Raw genomic sequence first — 19,983 nt, forward strand, 5'->3', positions numbered from 1 at the left:
ATATGAAATATTGGGTTCAGGAAAACCTTGAATTAATTTATTTCTTCGTCTGACCCGGAGACTTACCCAGCTATCAATCAATGCGAAATGTTGTGTTCACACATACTTTTCTGTCATTTGGTTTATCCTCAGTGTCTCCACTTTGCTTGAAAAGTGAGCCAAGATGGTTAAACTCCACAGAAATGTTTGGTTTTGTGGTTTAAAGTTCCCAATAATATTGAAGCTATCAGGAATATTACCTTTATGCGAGTCACACAGCATCATTGATGTTCGTGTAAAGTTCCCATGTAACTTGAAATGGCTTTAGCTGCTAATCTTTTTCTGAATTACTAATCATGCTCTATTCATTGCTCTTAATAGGTCTTAACTCCATTGTGTCGACATTCTTTGTTCCTTGACTCCGTATTATTTTGCCACCTCCACTTTGACTTTGAGATGACACTAACAGCAAACTTACAGGCCTGAGGCTTTGTTCGGTCTCATAATAGCAGTTTTAAGATTTTGTTTGCTTATATACCCACTTCACCGTCTCTCCCAGTGCTGACAATAAGTGCAGTGAATAATCTTGCACTCAGCGCTCAGACTTCCCCTCACAGTTTAAGCTTTGTTTTCATAATTACATTTTGAAGCTGGCACAATACAAACCCTCTGCGAACACACACACACACACACACACACACACACACACACACACACACACACACACACACACACACACGCGCCCACACACTCTAAATGCACCAATGGCCCAATTTGTTTATGCACAGAGCAGTTTTCTAATTAATGTGTTGATCCAAAATGCTTATCATTGAGGGAACCTTTCAGTGCTCAGCTCCATCCCAGTCTGTCTCTGAGATGCTCCACCAGGGAAGCCCTCTGAGGGCAACTATAGTGTGTTTGTGTATGTCGAGGGAGGTTCACAAACATATAGAGGAACCTCGGGCTTTCCTCTCTTTGTTACCGTTTCAAGGCTGAAGCCACACAATAGCCTCCCTGTCTCACACTCGAACACACACTGGGGAGGTAGCCTTTCTCATTGCAACACATTGATGAAGTACACTGTTGTCAGGTACAACAGCTACCTCTGTGGTTTAATTAACTGGGATGAAACAGAAGGAGAGAGGACAGATATAAAATAGAGGAAGGATGGAGGCTGATAAGGAGCAGAAATACTTAAGTCTGGCAGTACTTTTGTGGTTCTACAGTTCTACAGTTACATTTAGCGGATGCTTTTATCCAAAGCGACGTACATCTGACAGTAGATACAACACAAGCAAGGATCTAGTCAGGAGAAAACAACCTGGATACATGCCACAAAACAAGTTCCTTTACGGCACCGGAATGTTCGATGTTTAATCGTCTTTCTCATGAACAGTAATGGTGAAATCTTGTTGCTAGGCAGAATAAAATTTTATTGAACATCAGCTGCAAACTTGTAATCAACGTAAAAGTAAATGTGTGAATGTGTCTCAGTCTCCTTCAGTCACTGTTGGTCTGAGGTGCTGAGTAGTTGTCGCAATGTGTTCAGGCTAATGGAGAAGTCGAAACTGCTAATGCCCTGTTGTGATACTGGACAAATGTTCAGCAGACGCGCACACACACACACACACACACACACACACACACACACACACACACACATGCACAATTGATGCAAATACACGCACACAAACATACACAGACACACACACACACACACACACAAACACACACACACACACACACACACACATAATTGATGCAAATACACACACACAAACACACACACAATTGATGCAAATACACACACACAGACACACACACAGACATGCACAATTGATGCAAATACTCGCACACAAACATACACAGACACAGACACCCAAGCAGGCCACTGACTGTCTCTTGAGATTAATGTTGGTGTGATCCACTCAGCTGGGCCTGATCATATTAAGATGGATGGACCCCCTGGTGGTGTGTGTGTGTGTGTGTGTGTGTGTCACTTTGTGTGTGTGTTAATGCACGTGCACGCTCGCAGGGTCCCATCTGTCTGTGTTTTCTCCACAGCGAGGTCCTGTGACCTAGCTGCCATCTTCAGTGCCCTCAGCCAGGATAAGCAATACTCTGAGATGGATGGATAGATGAGTGGGTCGCTGTGTTCTCTTCTGCTCTCCTGTGTGGTTATTTGTGACATTAGAAATGCTGCTGTCATGTTGATTGTATTTCAAAACGATTACATAGTTACAGTGTGGTGGAAAAAATGTGTTTAAAAATGTGGGTTCCCTTTGCTAAAATCACTAAATTGGGGAGTTCTTTTGATTTATCTTAATTTTTCACAAATTGCTTAATCCTTTGAACCCTTTGAATTTTTCTCACTGCACCTCTAAGGAAACAGCACAACCATGGCTCGATGTAGAGAGAGCTCAAAAATGCTTTTGTGCAGCATAGCAAAGTCAAAATGCCATAAATCATACACATTTTTTTAAAAATTCATTAATAATTTATTTTATAAAACATCTGCAACAATTTCCAAGTGATCCTGGTACTATAAAAATATCTAAACATATTTCGTTGAATTTCTTTGAATATTTGTCTTATAAAAATGAAAAAATCAAGAATCAACATGTACAATGTTTTTTTTGAAATGTTTACAAGTATTGCTAGTGCTGCATTTTTTTATGCCTCTTCATAGTATAAATGTTTTAGTACTTACATTTTTTTGTCTCCTTCTGCTCTGTGTGAGTCTGCAGTTCAGCTTAGTCCAGTTGAGTCGAAAAGTCCCTGAATTTTTCACTACATCACCTTTGGAGACATCTGAGTCACTCGTGGCTTCACTGTTGCACCCATGACCACAGAATTTTTAGTGTTTTACTGAATCTTGTTCGAACAAGCTGTTTATTTTACATTATAGAAGATTAGTTCAAGGACTGTTGGAAAGTTGACAATCTGATGATTTTCTCAGTTTTTATAGTTTCTGGCTATAATAAAATATGCAATTTAGACTTTTTCTTTTAAAGACAACATGCCTTTCAAACCTGTCGGTGTCCAAAGGGCGAATCTTACTGCTAATGAATCTGTTCAGTAGCCTGCAGTGGTGGACTGGGGTTAAGCTGAGCTGAATGTGAACCATTATTAGCAGATTTTGAGTTTAAAACATTTTGTATAGAGATTTTCTGAAAGAAAATATAAAGAGAACCAGAATGTCTGCACTTACAGAAAAGCAATTTTCTCTGATAAGACTTTCTCATCTTGATTTGTAATGTCTCACCATATTTATTCCAGAGCTGCTTCAACTCTCTGTGTAGCAAAGACAACAGGATCCACTAAGATCTCTCAGTGTGACAGACATTATACTACAAGAAGTAATTGAGAAAAATGATTATTCCTGAGCAAAACAGAATCTACATGACCCAGTTCAAAAACACATTATGTAAATATGCCAACAGTCGTATTTGTGCTTCAGCAGGAGTTTGTGTCTGTTTGAGTTTCTGGGGAATCTCTGCTTCTCCTTCGTGAGTCTGTCACGGACAGATACAGGGTTTACGCTTGTTATCTGCAGCAGCCTGATTTCATAGTCTCACACTGGCTTCCTTACATCACTGCATTTGATGCTTATTAATCTCTGGTGAGATGTTTTTGTCGTTGAACTGAAGATTTGAAGCCTCACAGCAAAACAACTTTAACTCCGTGACACACTGTGAGCTTTAGATCTTTTGTCTCCATCCGACAGTCGTGTTGTTTTCCTTATGAGTAGCTGGACTCAGTTATCAGTTATATTTGAATGGTTCTTGGAAACACTCCTTCACATGCAGAGCTCCGGTTATGGGATGCCACAGTGTTTAACTTAAATGGCCCAGCAGCAAGTTCCTGCAACTAACCAGAACTGTTGGAAGGATTTTAAGCCAAATGTTTGAAAAAACCCTACTGTGGTAATAACAGCATATATTTGTAAACCCACTATGTCAAATTGGAGGTCAGAAATGAAACTCGAATGGAGTAAACGCCTTTAATAGTGGCTTTTCTTCTTTTTTTCAATAGTGATTTACACACAGCACTTGAAGAAGAGCCTCCTTCATGTTAAACAAAGACTCCCCCAGAATTTATTCCCCGCCATGCTTCTATTCTCGCTTTATTCTGTGTATTTTGGTTCTTATTTTCTTCTGCTTTATTGTCTTCTTTTCATGGTCAATTTGAATTAAGCCGCTCTACTTTTTATAAAACAAAAAAATGCATTGAGTCCAGTTTTTCCACTGCTGTTTTAATCTGAGACAGCTGTCCACGGTCATTTTGGAATTAGCTGAAGTCCTTCTGAACACTTTAGGAGAGAAAGGGTAGTTCTAACTGGCCTTTTGCTCGTGGTGCTTCTGCTCTATTCACCAAGTATTCATCAATAGTCTTCTTTTAAAAGTCTCTTCTATTCATTTGTGTACTCACTCTGTTCTCCTCAGTCTCCCCCCACAGTTACGGTTCAGTTTATTTGAATTTATTGTGCTGACAATGACTGCCTTTCTCTAGTTTGAGATGTTATATTCTAAATCATACACACTCAAGTAAAAATGCAATTGAATGCAGCAGTCCTACTGTAAAGACTCACCACTGCAACGGTATCACAAACTGCAGCCTCCAATATGATGAAAAAATTGAATCAGCACCTAAACTAAAGATTATCACCTTAAAAAATGCTCAGATTTGTTGCAGGGCTGTTTGTTTTAGTTACAGTTAAGGCCACAATGTGCATAATTTGGATTTAAAGTGAATTTCTGTTTAACCTGTAGATTTCCTCTAGCTGTAAATGACATCAACAAATGACAACAGATCATAGATTTCATCTGGTTCCTGCTCTTCGCTATGAAGATACTAAAGATGCCATATGAAAATTTATTCATAGTACTTGAAATTTTTGACATTTATTTTAAAAATTGCAGCTTGACTAAAGAGTCTTCTCCAAGACAGGAACAAAAAGCTCACCAAGCCTTTGCAAAAGCTCACCTGGACAGCAAAGTAAGTTTTGGTCTTCAGTTTTGTAGATGAATAAGAAGGGAAAATAATTGTTTTGACTCAAGGTCTCTAGTTTAGTGAACTACAAAGGAGAAACATTCAGCTCCAGTAACACCATTGCAGCGATCAAAGCTACCTGGTCAAAGTACATGGCATCATGAGACAAGAAAAATACTTAAAAATTCTGGAGGAAAACTTCATGCAGAAAACCTTGTCCTTGGACAGCATTGAAACTTCCGTGATCCGAAACACAGGTGGTCACGGCGTTGCTGAAAGGAAGAATATTTTGGAGTCCAGACCAGATTCTATGGAGGAAACTGAAGACCTCTGGTCTCTGGACCTCTGGAAACTGAAGACCAGAGTGATGAAGAAGAAACCTTTAAATCTCAAAGACTTGCAGATCATCATTCGGAGGAACTAAATCCCTGTGGAGGCATGAAGAAAGACTGTTCACAATAATAAGAACTGTTTGATTGAGTTACGGCTTTGCAATTGATTACTAAGAAAGAGTGAGAATAACTTTGGACATGGCATTTAAAAACAAGAAAAGCACTCAGAGAGCGCAGTACACCGCCAAGGCTGCTAAGTCGTATGATATCTGACGGATAAGTCCTGATAAGTCAGCAGTGATCGATTTGTAGTAGAATCGCAATTGTGATCGTCAGCAGGCAGCTGATGTAGTGTTCACTTGTTGTCATAGTTACAATGACGTGCCGCTATCTCGCAATGATACAGAAATCTTAAACAAATCTGTGGATCCAGACTATAAACCGCATCACTGCCAAATCTAATCACTTTGTCCTTGTGTCATTTCTGACCTTCCCTGAAAATTTCATCCACATCTGTTAGTTCGTTTTTGAGTAATGTTGCTAATAGATAAACAGACTGACAGACAAACCAATGCTGATTGTCACATAGTTAAAAAAAAAACATATATATATATATATATGTATATGTATATGTATATGTATATGTATATGTATATGTATATGTATATATATATATATATATATATATATATATATATATATATATATATATATATATATATATATATATGAGAGGCATAGAAATAGTTCAAATTTATGAATTGTTTTTATTATTTTTACTCAGAAGAAATCTACAAGTCAAATCCAAATTAGCTAAAACTCTAAATTTGTCATACGCATAAATAGTTTGGGGCTTAATTGTAGATTTACCTACAGTAATAAACTGGAAACTCAGTGTGTATATATATATGTATATATATATATATATTATAAAAACGTCTACAATTTTGTCCAAATTACAAGTTAGCATTTACAAGCAAATTGAACCTTATTGTAAAGGGCAGTAAGGTAAACACAGTATTTGTTATAATAAATGCATGTTTAATATTATTTCATGACATTTTGCATTTGTTTTGTCTCCAGTGTCATGTTTCCTTGGTGGTTAATACACAAAAACACAAAAGCAAACAAGACAAGACAAACTGTAACCCTGGAATAAAACTGCTCTCTTCTCTGCACATCCAAATCTTTCTCCTGAACTCTTGCTTGTCTGTTTTCTGTCGCTGCAGGTGTCTGAATGCTTGTACCTACTGCAAGACGAAGCATGCCAGAGGAGACCTGGCCAGCTATCCCATCGAGGAGCTGGTGGAGAGAGCCAGGCAGTCATTCCAGGGTGAGCGCTTTATCGTGCACAGTCACAACATGAATCTGAATCATGACATTTATATGATATGACAATTAAAAACATCTTTAAAGAGGTATTTAAGTGGCAATAAGACTCACTAAATTCCTGGCAAATATACTGATTAATATGTTTAATTCGACTGTGGATGTTCAAGTGCTGAATTTGGCAAAGTAGGCGGTTTTAGGTTCATTATTTAGTGTCTCTGTCCTTAAATGTGGCTCTTGGTATCAGTTAAGTTCAGTGTGTTGCATGTGTTTGTGTGTCCTATCAAGAGGGGGAGGTTTTAGTAACACATGTTGATGTTTTTGTTCTTGGGTAGAGGGTCCGGCCAGTTGGCTCTAGCTCGATGCCAGAGGAACAGCTGTTGTGCCCTGGCATCTGTTCCTTAAGAGCACATTCCCAGAATCCCTAACTGCACAGCAGGCCAGGCCTCTATTAGAGCCTCAGGCGGGTCAGTCAAGGGCAAGTCTGCACATTGATAACACAAGTGGGCACATATCTCATTGAGGAGCTGCCATTTGGTTTTCAGCTTTCGTATTGCACATTATACTGGCATATATTATATCTATTAGATCTTTGTATTCCATGTGTATAAACTTAGACTAGAAAATTGCATTTCATTGCTCGTGCACATATTTACAATATCAAAAAATGTAACCATGAGCATTATAGATGAGTAAAATTCTTGGCTTTTTTGTTCTTCACCTCTATGGAAGCATGGATGCAAGTAGAAAGAACTCATGCATGCTTTTTTTAGTTATGAAAAAATCATGCAAAAAAGGTTTAATTTATTTGATTATTTATTTTGCAAACAAAATGACAAAATATAATCAACATGTCCCAGATGTCACCAATACCATAAAAGTATATAGACACATATACTTGACATATTTCACTACTTACATTTTTATAACCTGAACAAACTACATATTCTTTCCTCTTCAGTGCACAATAATTCGCTAAATGTATTTCACAATGCTGTATGTGTCTTCAGACAGCTTACTGACAACTTACCGCCCTATATTTCTGTTTAAGTTTGTTTTATTTTCCTCTCAATTGCTCTAATTCGTCTCCGTGCTTGTCTTCTATCTGATCTGTGTAAACACTGCCTGCAGTTCAGCCGAGGGTCACTGAAGTTTGGTCATGTGACTGTTGGCCACAGATGGCTCATTAGGTGCCCCGAGGAGGGAATAATTTTATGTATTTATTTATATATTTATTTTGATATTTATTTATTTTACAGAATCTCATTTGTGCAAATGTTTTTTTTTTCATGAAATTATGAATTTCACTTACAGAATAACATAATTTTAATGAAATATCGTAGATTTAAACTCCAGATTTGGTTAAAATTTCTCATGCAACAGCTAAAAAGCTAAAAGTCCAACCAGTCTTTCTGTTTTTGCTGTTTCTGTTAGAAAGACCTCCATGTGAACAAACATGCTGCATCGTTATACATTCATTGCCTTCCTCTACTCCTCCTGGGGATTTTGTACAGAATAGTGAATCCACATTTTGTTCTTTGCGCATGCAGCTTTTCAAACAATATTCCAGCAGCGTGCTTTTATTTTTTCATGTATCCCATTTGATGAATAAGCCAGCAACACCTGACTCGCTGTGCACTGCCAGCAGTTGTTTGGCTGTTGTGCAACTCAATTCTTTAAGAACTTCCTACTTTAAAAAAAACACTTGACAGTCAGCTGATGATATAACTTGTGAATAAAAAGCTTTGTGGCAGTGAGTTCTGAGGATTTATTGGTCCAGAGATCCATGCAGCCACATAAACAGTGTTTTTATACACACATTAATAGCTGTGTTGCTTTATTGACACATTACAGCTCACTGTTTTGCACATCTTTCTCAATGTTTGCAAGATAAAGAGATAAATTACAACAGTCCCTCTTGCTGTCATGCAGTTGCACATGTTTGACTGAATAACACAGAACGTTACTTTATGATTACTACAACTTGACTGTCCAGTAGAAAGATATCTTTGCAGGTTTGCTTCTCTTTCAGCACCACCACTGCAGATACATTTCAGTGATACAAACAAATTTTCATGTTGTTCTGGACACAGCCTTAGTTTCTGACTAGAATATACCCTTGACAAGGACACAGCTTTCTAAATCCCACCCAGAACCTCTAAAACAGCTGCATCCATGCCACTGCCACAGGGTGGGCAGTCAAGGGCAAACTCACCAGCTGCTTGAACCTCGGTGTGTGTTTGTATGTTTTATACAAGTGTGATGTTGGAGAAAACAGAGTGAAAATACACCTGCACTTGTTTCAGAGAAGTTTGAGATGCACAAATGCAAACTGATGTTTTGCTGAGACTCTGTGTGGCTTGAATCAAGTATATATTGTAAAAGTGTCACTAATACTTATCCAAATAATCTCAGGTACAGGCTGTAAATACATTAAATTATAAAGGAATCAATCAATCAGTGCAATCAAGCAATGGAGCAACATCACGTTTGTACGGCAGTGGAAATAAAAGTGTGTGTTAGTTGGAAGTTATTCTGTCACAATGCAGTAGACATGAGTGTGTGAGACAGTTTGATGTTTTCATGAAGAGAAAAAGGAAGCAGGAGGTTAACTGGCTGGTTTGATTTACAGACAGTTGGAATAAGAGAATAAGAGATGAGGTTTCACTATCTAGCTGGTGTTGTTTATTATGAATATTCAGAATTAAAGGAGTAAATACTATGCTTGCTGTGACATAGGTTGGTCTTGTACACAATAATATGGATGTTCTTCCTGATGCATATTTTCCTCTTCTGTTTTAGGGCAAATTCTATCCACACGGCCATCCATTTATCAAATAATATAATATAAAAATGCAAACTTAAAGCCATAGATACTGTGGACCTGGTGATATTTGGTACAGCTGACGCTTTTGAAGAAGAAGTTGTAAACTTCCGCTGCTAACCAAATGTAAAGAAACTGGTACCACTGTTGTTCTTTATGGTACATTCTATTTACACGAAGCAACAATAGGCGAGTTCGAATTCCTGAAGTTTTAAAAAAAAAAAAAAAATTACTTTAGAAATCTCCATTTTAATAAGCTAAAACACTGTTGGATAAATGGCTCAAACTCCCTGATTCTCATCTGTCATATTTTATCAGCACAACACAAACAGATCAACACACTCACTGGCAAGTGTGATAAGCTGGTTTCATCTCAGAAATAATTTGGTGTCCTCCCCCTCTGGCCATCTAATATATAATACTTTGTAAGTTTCATATAATATATTTCTCTTTTGTTGAACAAATGGAATCATCCACCACATTTATGAATCAAAGGCTCGCTGTTTCCTCCATCAAATATTTTTGTTAGGTTTGGAATTACATTATGGCGATGCAGCAGCGCCCCATTTCTCCCTATTCGCCACCTTTTTCTTATCTCAAACAAATTGAGCCTTACAAATAGACCCTGCAATTTGATTTGCTATTTGATGTATTTTGAATGAAAATAAGCTGCAAGCATGAATGCTAATTTTGATTGGCCAGTCAGCCAGCGTTGAGAATATTTGATTGGTTTATCTCAGGCAACTTTGAAAGGATTTATGGGATTTATTCAAATGCGATTTGAGGTAAATAGCTCTCATTCGATGCGGAAAAAAAAAAAACGAGAGAGAGTGTGAGTGCACAGCTTTTAAAATAATCTGAATTATTCAAATATTTGAATGTATAATTTTTAACATCAGAGGGGTTTGTTAATGCATGCAGGTAATGGAGGCTGCGGATGTCATCGGAAATGACAAGGCTGTGGGTGTGTGTGACTGCATGGGGGGAGTGGAGGGCTTTGCTTCTGTAGTTGTGCGTGTCACAGACACATGCTGGGAAACTGATTGAGTGTGGGTCGGTCTGTGTGTCAACTGGGAAGTGTGTGTCTTTTAGAAAAACACAAGAAATCAGGAGCTGAGAAATATTTATAAATATTCCTCGAGAGTTCTCCATGAGAGGATTCTAGAACATAGAACAGCATTTTTATTCTCTGAAACCATCGTTCTTTGGTTATGTTGATCCATTACATAGCAGGAAATATGACAATCAATCTAAAAAATCTAAGCTCTGATATGTCTTCCATCACTGTCCACCTACAGCAGTGGTCTGGCTACAAAGGCATCTCTCAATTTTAGGCAAAAATTCTCATGATCGGACACAGATAATTCTAAATTAAAATAAAATATGTCACTAACTAAAAAAAATTCTGCCAAATCCTGCCCTCAGTGGTCATGTGATGAGGTGGATGATGTGTAACCAGGCTTGTAATTAAGTGTGTGAGTGTGTGTGCCTCGGGACCCGCTATGATAAATATTCAGTTCCAGTAGAAATGAGTCCAACTGTACATATGAAGCACAGTAAAAACTGAAGTAACCAGGATATACTATGTTCCTTAAAGTAGATATAATTACGTCACCTTTGGAACTTATCATTCATAGTAAAATTGGATTTATTAGTGATATTTATTTGGAAATCGACTGTCTTAAAGGCTGAACCCTGTCTGTCCTGTAAACATGGCGGCTGCCCCAGCAGTCGGGACTCGCTTAGACGGAGAACTCTATTTTTGTTGTGGTCTTCAAACCTCCACTGTGGCTGACGCCTTGTCATTTTAAACTGTCAGTCGGGTGTGTTTGAAATGGCCCTGTCTAAAACAGGATGTGACGCTTCAGAGATACAGACACACTGCTATCATTGCCACATGACACACTACATTAGTGTTTGACATGCGTCTCAGCGATCTTGACACAGCTGGAATTTTGGGCTCTCGCTAGTGTTGCCATAATGAAAACGCACAACTGGAACCTCATATCACCGTTATTGCTTCTTTCTGGAACTGACAGCTGCTGCTTTTCTCCCTGGTGTAGAATTTTTTGAAGCACTAGAATGTGAGCAAAACACGAAAAATGCAGTGTAATGGCTGGATCTCAACCATAGACTGACAACATAATCAAAACACTGCAGTAATCTGGTTAACTTTGTCACAAATCCTTCTTTATGATGACTTAATGCATGAAATGTTGACTGATGTCATCTACTTTTTCTGCTTATTTCTACATGACTGCTGGCATCAGTATTAAACCCAGATATTAGCAGAAATGACACTGCTTAGTGTCTCGGCCTGAGCTGGATGACATATGTCAGGTAGCTGCAGATAGACAGATATATGGGCTATCTTGTTGGCTAGCTCCAACATCTGTGACAGGTGTCAGCTCTTCTTTACTTCTGCTGCTGCAGCTATGTGACACATGGACAGACAAGGCTGCCAAAGTTTTCCAGGAATGATCCTTTATGGGTGAGTGGTTAATGCAGGTTGGGTGCAGGGCTGCTCAATATTTCCTTTCAGCATCAATGCTGCGATGTGCAGTAGTCACATCCATAGGAGGCAAATCAACTCAACCATCATGCTATATGACTATTTGCTGTTGGATGCATAGAGGAATCTTCCATTGTTTTCATTTTCCGTGACTTATCTGCAAAAGAAATCTAATGTAACATAATTTGCACCACTTCTTAGATGCACAATTTGTATTTTTTTAGCTTCATTTGCAAGGTTGAGACATGCAGGCTCCACAGAAAATAAGCAAGGAACAAGAGAGAAACAGGGAAAGTAAGATTTAGTTGCAAAAACAAATGAATGTTGCATTTGTTTTTGCTGTTTTTGTTTTTTTCACTGTTTCTGTTGCATGGGAATATTGTGACTACAGATAAGTACTTCGTCTTCAGTATCTTGCAACAATTTCTTTCTTTAAATATGCACCACGTAGCTCTGTATGAGTGCAAAGCCAGATTTAAATGACATCCAGTGCTACTATTTTAGATGCATTTGCTACTGTAGCACCATATTAAAATGTTTTAAATGACTCAATGCATTTTTATCTCGCAAAAGACAAAGTTCCAATTTGAAAATGTAATTTTTAGATGATAACACCACAGCCAAGATGCACTTGTTAAGTTATACCAATGCAATGTTTGCAAAACAGTCTTTTTTTCATATTGTAATATATATGAATATATATAAATAAAATTGCAATATCATGCAGCAGTTTTGTGGGTACATTTAAATAGCACCTTAAATGACAAATTAGGACCAGTAATTGTCACTGTGGCAGAGAAGATGCAGTCAGTTAACAAAGACAAATAAAGGAACGGTATCATTTGACAGATGTGCAGCTTTGCATTTTCTTTGGCTGTTAACATTATTACACATTTTCCCTGCAAATTGGAAGATGCATATAGATTTGTATGTAATGTAAACTGTACACTTGGCATTCATTTAGGTAAACTAGATGGAGGTAATAAGATAAGGAGGACTAGAGGCCGACAAGCAGAGCACTGAGATATTGATAGAAGAACATTGATCATAGTTGAGTCACCAAAGTGCTTCCTATTGGAAAGAGCGTGTGGAAAACTGCTGAGCGTGCAAGCATGAACACAAATTTCCTGTGTGTGGAAGCAGTCAGATTCATTATCCTCTAGGAAAGCTCTCATGGAGAAGCTAAAAATGGATTTTCTTAATCGCTTCCAGGCCGATAACTTGCAGATATTTTTCACGCAGGCAGAGGTTTCTGCATGTGGCTCGGACTGAGGAATGGTTCAGTTTTTCATTATCTGTCTGTTGATCGGACAGTAAACTGGAAACACATGCAGTGACACACATGAGCCAGAGTTCAGACGTGTGTCACCACTAGCAAAGCATCTAGAAGTGACAACAAGTCCTACAGTTCTTAGTTTAATGTGTTGTTAGCCGACGGTAGGTATTACTGAGCATGACACTGCAACAGATGTAGAACTCTGTGGGTGAAGCTCAACACCAGAAGGATTTTCTTCCTACTTACAGCCCAAGTGGAAAAGCTCAAATGCACGTCGCACATTTTGTCAAATATCCAAATTGATGGTCTGTACAGACGTCAGGTTAGTGATTTGTGAAAATAATTTTTTGAAACAAATAAAATCCGGAAAGCTCGTGTATATGTCTTAACTCACATATGAAGCAGATATTTGCAGCTGTAATGGAAACTCAGAGTAATGATTCATTGATTTGGATGAGTGCGATCAATTCAGTCATCATTGATCCAATATGCTCGATGCAAAGTGAAAACCAAAGTGCAAAGCAGCCAAGAAAAAGATGACATGGAGGATATTTACTCTCCTCTTGGGAGTAAATCGTCCGTGTGGAGATTCTTTGGATTTCAGAGAAAATGTGGGTCATGATGAACCTGGTCAGGCTCCTAAAAAGGAAGCACAACACTGAGCCTTTCTGTGTCAGATGGCTTTTTCCCCAAAATCTGAATAACTATGAGCACTAGTGAGAGTCACACCTGTGCGGAAAATCCTGCCTTAATGTGTAGAAAATGTATAAGTAGCAAAGTCGAGGCTGTAGAATGGTGGGATACTTGTGCTTTATTTTTGCCTATTCTATTGGCTTGTGTCAGTGTCATGTGACCTGTAAGTTCTTTCTCAGTACATATGAGGAAGCATTATTTTCCCCCTAGATAGTGGGGTTTGGGTCCTGCATTTAACCATATTTTTGTTGTGTTTTCAGTCACTGTTTGCTTTTGTTTATGCAACAAAACCTCATCAGTGAATTCAGACTCAAAAATGACTTTTCGCTGCAGACTTTGAGAGACCTGCAAATATTTTATCGTCGCCCAAACTATTGGTGTATCAAATTGTGATGAAAGTTGCGTTTTACACCACTACTCATCAGGGAGACGTTGATTAGTATTTTGCTTGTCTGCAGCACAATATCTCAGAGTATTTTGATAACAAAACTAAAAATATCATCTTATCTCCAATAAACAATGTCATAAAAGTTTAACTTGTTCGTGATTCCAGTTTGCTCTGCTGACTGCAGTTCTTGTTTGTAGAAAATGAACACAACCCCAGTGAAGATCAGTTTGAGTTTCCAGCGTCAGCACTTTATTTCAGTCAATGTCTTTTCGCTTGTCAAACACAAATGTGATTAATAATGCTAATCATGGCTGCATTAAGTCTATATGTTCCACTTTCAGGGCCCTGCATTGTTCACGCTGCCTCAGTGGAAGAGCTGACTGAGAAAATGGAAGTGAGCCGTTGTTAATGGCATTAGTTCCACCTGTGCCACTCCTGCTATGAAACCTGATAGTAGACGATATGAAAAGAAGGTTTATTGTCCGTTATTTTATTTGATTATCAGGATAAGACACCGAAGAATCAATAAGATCTCAGCCTTACAGTGAAATGGAGTCTAAAACAGACTACAAAAGCTGTGAAGATCGTAAAGTATTCAGATATAGAATCCAACATAAATCCCTACAGATGTGTATGTGTTTGAAAGAACTGCTTTGTGTTGAGGTGTTTGCTCATTTGTGCCAAGTGTTGGTCCCTCCGAGCTGCTGCTGACCTTCATTGTGATTGGCAGGATGCCCACCAGTGTTTTTTCCTGATTCCGGTATATTTTTCAATTGTTTGCATTGGGAGCATCACATATTTACACAGTAGTAAAAGTGTTAGCAGCGTAAGAAGGCGCTAACATCTGTTCCACACTGATTATTGAGCACTTTCAAAGTTTTTTGTGGTCACCAAGAGGTTACATGTGTTGGATAAAATACTTATTACCTTGTCGCTCAATCACAGTGGAGGAGTTACAGGACAGATGCCAACCAACCATAACATTCTGCTTGTACAAGGGCAGCACAATGGCTAAACACCAGTGGAAGAGAAGTTAATACTCTTGTTGTCTAAGTATCCATGTCTGTATCAGATGACTTCTCTGGACTATCACTGCATTAATATATTTTAAGCAATGCGTGTTGTAGCTGTAGTTAGTTACAGCTGATCAGTACTTGCTATTACTTCCGTATAATTGCAAACAAAGCATCACAGCTGAAAAGAGCCTCCAAAAGTTTCATTTTCAGAGGAGAATCTGATTTTTTCGACTGGTACCAAAAGGTTTTGGTGGGGATACAGCCTATGGTGGGTCTGTCTGTCTTTATTTGGTTCTTTAACCCAAACTAATGCACCATTATAAGTAGATCTGTGTTGAAAGTGACCAAAACAACTGGGTCAGCTTAGCCAAAAGCCTGCTGAGGATACTATTGTGACGCTGTATTTTTTTTCCAAAATATGAGAACTTCTTGTCCAAAAGACTTCAAACTCCTATTTATGCAACTGCCTACACGGGGAGCAACACACATTTCCACTGTGGTTAAAGCAGCTGCAGCAAGAATTGCTGTTTTGTTTTCCTGTTTGCCAACTCTGGTTCAACGCTGCACTCTTCACTCTCCTTAGCTTCTCTCACTAATCGCACATCATCGATTCCTTTCCTCGACTTCTCTCGTGTCTTAGTCCCTCCATCTAGAGGTTCAAGTGGACGAGTTGAGGCAGCATTATTTAACCAAAATGAGACATCCTCACCTCAGAGCGTCAGTTTAAAGCGACGTTAATTAGATATGACGTTTGTCACAGCTGCATCATCTGTCCACTGTTTTATTACAGCTGTGTTTTATGATCTATCAGATGAGCAGAACAGTGTTCATGAAGATCTATACGATATATTTTTACTTGTAAAATAGACAGAGTAGCACTATAGAAATAAAGACTGACTGATACTAATATTGAATATTGTGTACACACATCTGCCCATCCTGCTGCTGATGTGGTTTGTATATTTGCATCTTTTATGTCACAGTGCAGAATAGACTTCATTACGAGGATACACCTGGATACACCTGAGCACCATAGATCCTCCAGTAACCTCCTCCGTCTTTGATATACATTTTAGGAATTGAAATGCCCTTTTTTATGATTCACCAAGCGCGATTTCCAGGTCAAAGGTCGAAGGGTCAAGGAGGAAAATTAGATAATCTTTCAATCACTTTTTACCCAGACGTCCAATCAAAGTGGAGAAGGGGCGGGGCGAATAACACCTGACCAACTGTCACACTCCAAAGTCCAAACAGAAAAAACTTTCGCCAAATTATAAAAACTGCGATGACTTCGGAGTCTATGTTGCATTTTCCAACAGACAAATGTGAAGTAAATCAGATGAGTGATTGTTGTGAAAGTTAAAGAACAGAGACTCACAACCGTGGACGTGATGCAGACTGTGTGTGTTTGAGTGTATCTTTGTTTGGTTCTCAGTTTTACACATCAGTAATCTCATAGATGCTAAAGATAAAGAGGACAGTTAATTTCTTCTTGTTTCTCAAACCAAATTAAGCTTCTTTTCGTTCCTTTGCCCCCAAAGATCAACTGCTGTTGTCCTTCATTTGCGTCTCTGCCTCTGTATTCTGGTTTGACCTCTTTTAATTCTCTGCCTGGGCCGGACAAAAAGACAACAGAGGGTGGTGTGTGTGTGTGTGTACATGTGTGTGTGTATGCATGTCTGTGTGTGCCTGTGTGTATGTGTGTGTGCACGTCTTGTCCTGTGATTTAGTGCCAAGCTGGCAGCCAAGAGCCGTGAATAGGAGGCCCTTTCACACAAAGAGAGCGCGAACACACACACACACACACACACACACACACACACACACACACACACACACACACACACGAACACAGTCATTGCCAGACTGCAGGCCACCAACCGCACACCTGGCATGCTGCTATTATGTCACCAGTGTGTTGTGTGTGTGTGCACTTGTGCGTGTGTGTGTGTGTGTGTGTAGTTGTGTAAGTCCAGCAGACACCATCTGCTCTGTCCTCTGTGAACTTGTGTCTACACCTCTCCTCTGCCTGTCCCACCTCGAAATGTAGTAAGACCTCTGACAGATACTGTACTTGATACTCCTACTGCAATACTGTATTGTGTTACTGCTAAACAAGCGATGCACATCAAGTTGTATACGTTGTTTTATTGCAGTTTATTACTATAAGCGCTAATATTTGTTCTGCAATGTTACACTACAGTGTAATAGAGCTACATCAATGAATAACTATAAATTCAACTCTATATTTTATAGTATGATGTTAACGTTAAGGTTTTTCTCTCTGTAGCGTTGATCATTTTGTATTGTACTGCAATTAAGTAGCTGCAGTTCTGAGAAAGCAGTGGCATGAAGAAATTGAAATAGCTGAAGATGAGCAACAGATGAAGATGCTGTTTTTGCTGCTGGAAACAAAAACATGTTTTAGAGGTTTAATTTTAGTTTCTCTCCCCCTGAAATATCTTCCTTCCCCTTTCTCACTTCTCCTTCCTTTCCTGACATGTTTTCTTCTCCTCGTGGCCCCTCTCCTCCATCTGCCTTTTCTTTTTCTGTTCTCTCACCTAAAGGCTCTACTGTATTGTAGCCTCAGTGTGGGGGAGGGGGGAGCACTTCCTGTTTCAGTCAATAGGTGGCAGTAGGACTCTTAGATTCACGCTGGACCATGTGCTCAGCCGCGTTATTGTCTGGAGCCTCTGAGAGTCGGCTGTTAAAATGTTTAACTGCTGTAAGTCCTCTGACTCACATTTGGCTTTTAGTTCTTCCTCCCAAAACGTGTGTTGTGTTTGTGTGTCTGTGTGTGTGATTGTGTGTGTGTGTGTTTCCCAAGCTGTTCAACACACTCCTGCTCTGCTGTTTACATACCAACTTCCTCCTTGTTACCCCGAGCGAGTCACAAAAGATAAGGAATAAATGGCACCCTGTCCTTTCTTATTGCAGCCTTGCAAATATTTGTAATGATTACTCACTCAAATAAGCAATCTAAACAGTTAATATTTTATTTTCAGTTTTCATGTGACCCGTCTCATCCATGAAGTGCTGTGGGAGAAGAAAATACTACACTTTAATTGCATCATTTAACATCATGGTAAAATATGACTCACATAGTTTTATTTCTTAGTCTTAAGCTGCTGTTTTTCTCTATTTACAGCATTTACATACATACAGCATTTTTGCTATTTTTTTTGCCCCAATAGCTTCTTTCCTTCCTGCTAGTTGCTCTTATCTGTTTTTCTTCATCAATCTACACTTACTGGTTGTCAGAATTCAAGTTGTCAGTCTAATTTAACATTTTTCTCATATATTTCTCACTCAAGAACAGTTTTTACCACATTAACATGTCAATAAGGTGTATTTTTTAGTAGCTAGAAGACACACCATGAGCTTTTGTGGTTGATAATTTCCACTTTTAAACTGCAGTGTACTGATGATAGTCTCAGAAATTACACAAAACTTAGATGACAAAGTCTCCTCCAAAGCAGGTTTATGTCTACAAAGTGGTTCTGAAAATTCAAATCATGTCCATATTAAAAATATGTTTTCTTAGTTGTAATTGGAAGAACATTTCAAATCTCCAGATCTCTGTTCCACCTGGATTTGACTATCTAGCTATACTTTAGTTTTCGTGGTACAACTTGTCAAATCTGCTCAATCAGTAGTGAAAAACAACTTTTTAAAGTTATTTTTGTGACCAGGTATTGCACATAAATAAGTATTCTTTATGTTTTTTCTTGTACAATTGTGACATGCAGCTGCATATGGTTCAGAAAATATTACTAGCTGATTTCTGCGTTATCAATTTTGCAGGTTCTTAATCAATAACATGAAATAACAGTGACATTTTCAGGTTTTTATCTTTAATTGTTCCTGAGATATTGTTGTTCAAAGGTCATCAAATTTTAAATTGAGAAAAAAACCTGCTCATACATTAAAACTTCCACTTCTGTCAATTTGCTGGTTGTTGCTTTCTGCATCATTATTTTAGTTTTACAAGTTTTGAGCTGAGTTGTAGGTGAGCTGGTGTGCTCGAGTTGCCGTGAATGGAGTAATAAGCAAGTAGTACATAGGTCAATGTTAAATCCATGCAGTTTTAAGGTATAAAGCGGTTATTTTCATTGAAAAAACTTTAAAATGTGTAACTTTAACACACAGAAATTAGTATTCAGAGGTGAAATCCAACACCAGAGAGGGACTAAACAAAAATTACTGTCATATTAACAGTGAGAATGAAGTCCTGAGTCCTATTTTTCGCACCATTTCTTCCTGAACAAACGGAAGCTTATGTAAAGTACGAAGTTGTTTTCTAAGCCCCAGATGAGTCATGATATACATGAACATACACACACCAGAGCAGAGAGAAACAAAGAAAAAGCTACAAGTGGCTCAAGCCCTCGAGTTTGTGAGCTTTGAAGTCTAGACTTGGATCTTGGGAGGCTGGAGAAGGTGAGATTAATTGGGCTGTTTAATCTGCACAGTTCCGTGTTGGAACGCTTTCAGCTCTCTGGCAGTGGCACAAAACAAAAGCCCTTTAGATACCTTCAGGGATTAAAGTTTCTGCCATGTGGCATATTTCTGTCATGTGGATTTCCGAGTGGGATGACTGCTTCAGATCAGTGAAAGGTAGATGAGAAAAAGCAGTTGGGTA

The 19,983-nt window shown here is 38.5% G+C and overlaps 1 protein-coding gene across 1 annotated transcript in view; it reads left to right on the forward strand.

Moving 5' to 3' along the window:
• Positions 1-19,983, forward strand: part of cdkal1 (CDK5 regulatory subunit associated protein 1-like 1) — a 262,057-nt gene that overhangs the window by 107,803 nt on the left and 134,271 nt on the right. The window contains exon 8 of the mRNA XM_023276824.3: positions 6,533-6,636. Coding sequence (XP_023132592.2) covers positions 6,533-6,636 — 104 coding nt within the window. The remainder of the gene's footprint in view (positions 1-6,532; positions 6,637-19,983) is intronic.

This window comes from Amphiprion ocellaris, chromosome 9 (assembly GCF_022539595.1).
Source record: "Amphiprion ocellaris isolate individual 3 ecotype Okinawa chromosome 9, ASM2253959v1, whole genome shotgun sequence".
NCBI classification, from domain to species: Eukaryota; Metazoa; Chordata; class Actinopteri; family Pomacentridae; genus Amphiprion; species Amphiprion ocellaris.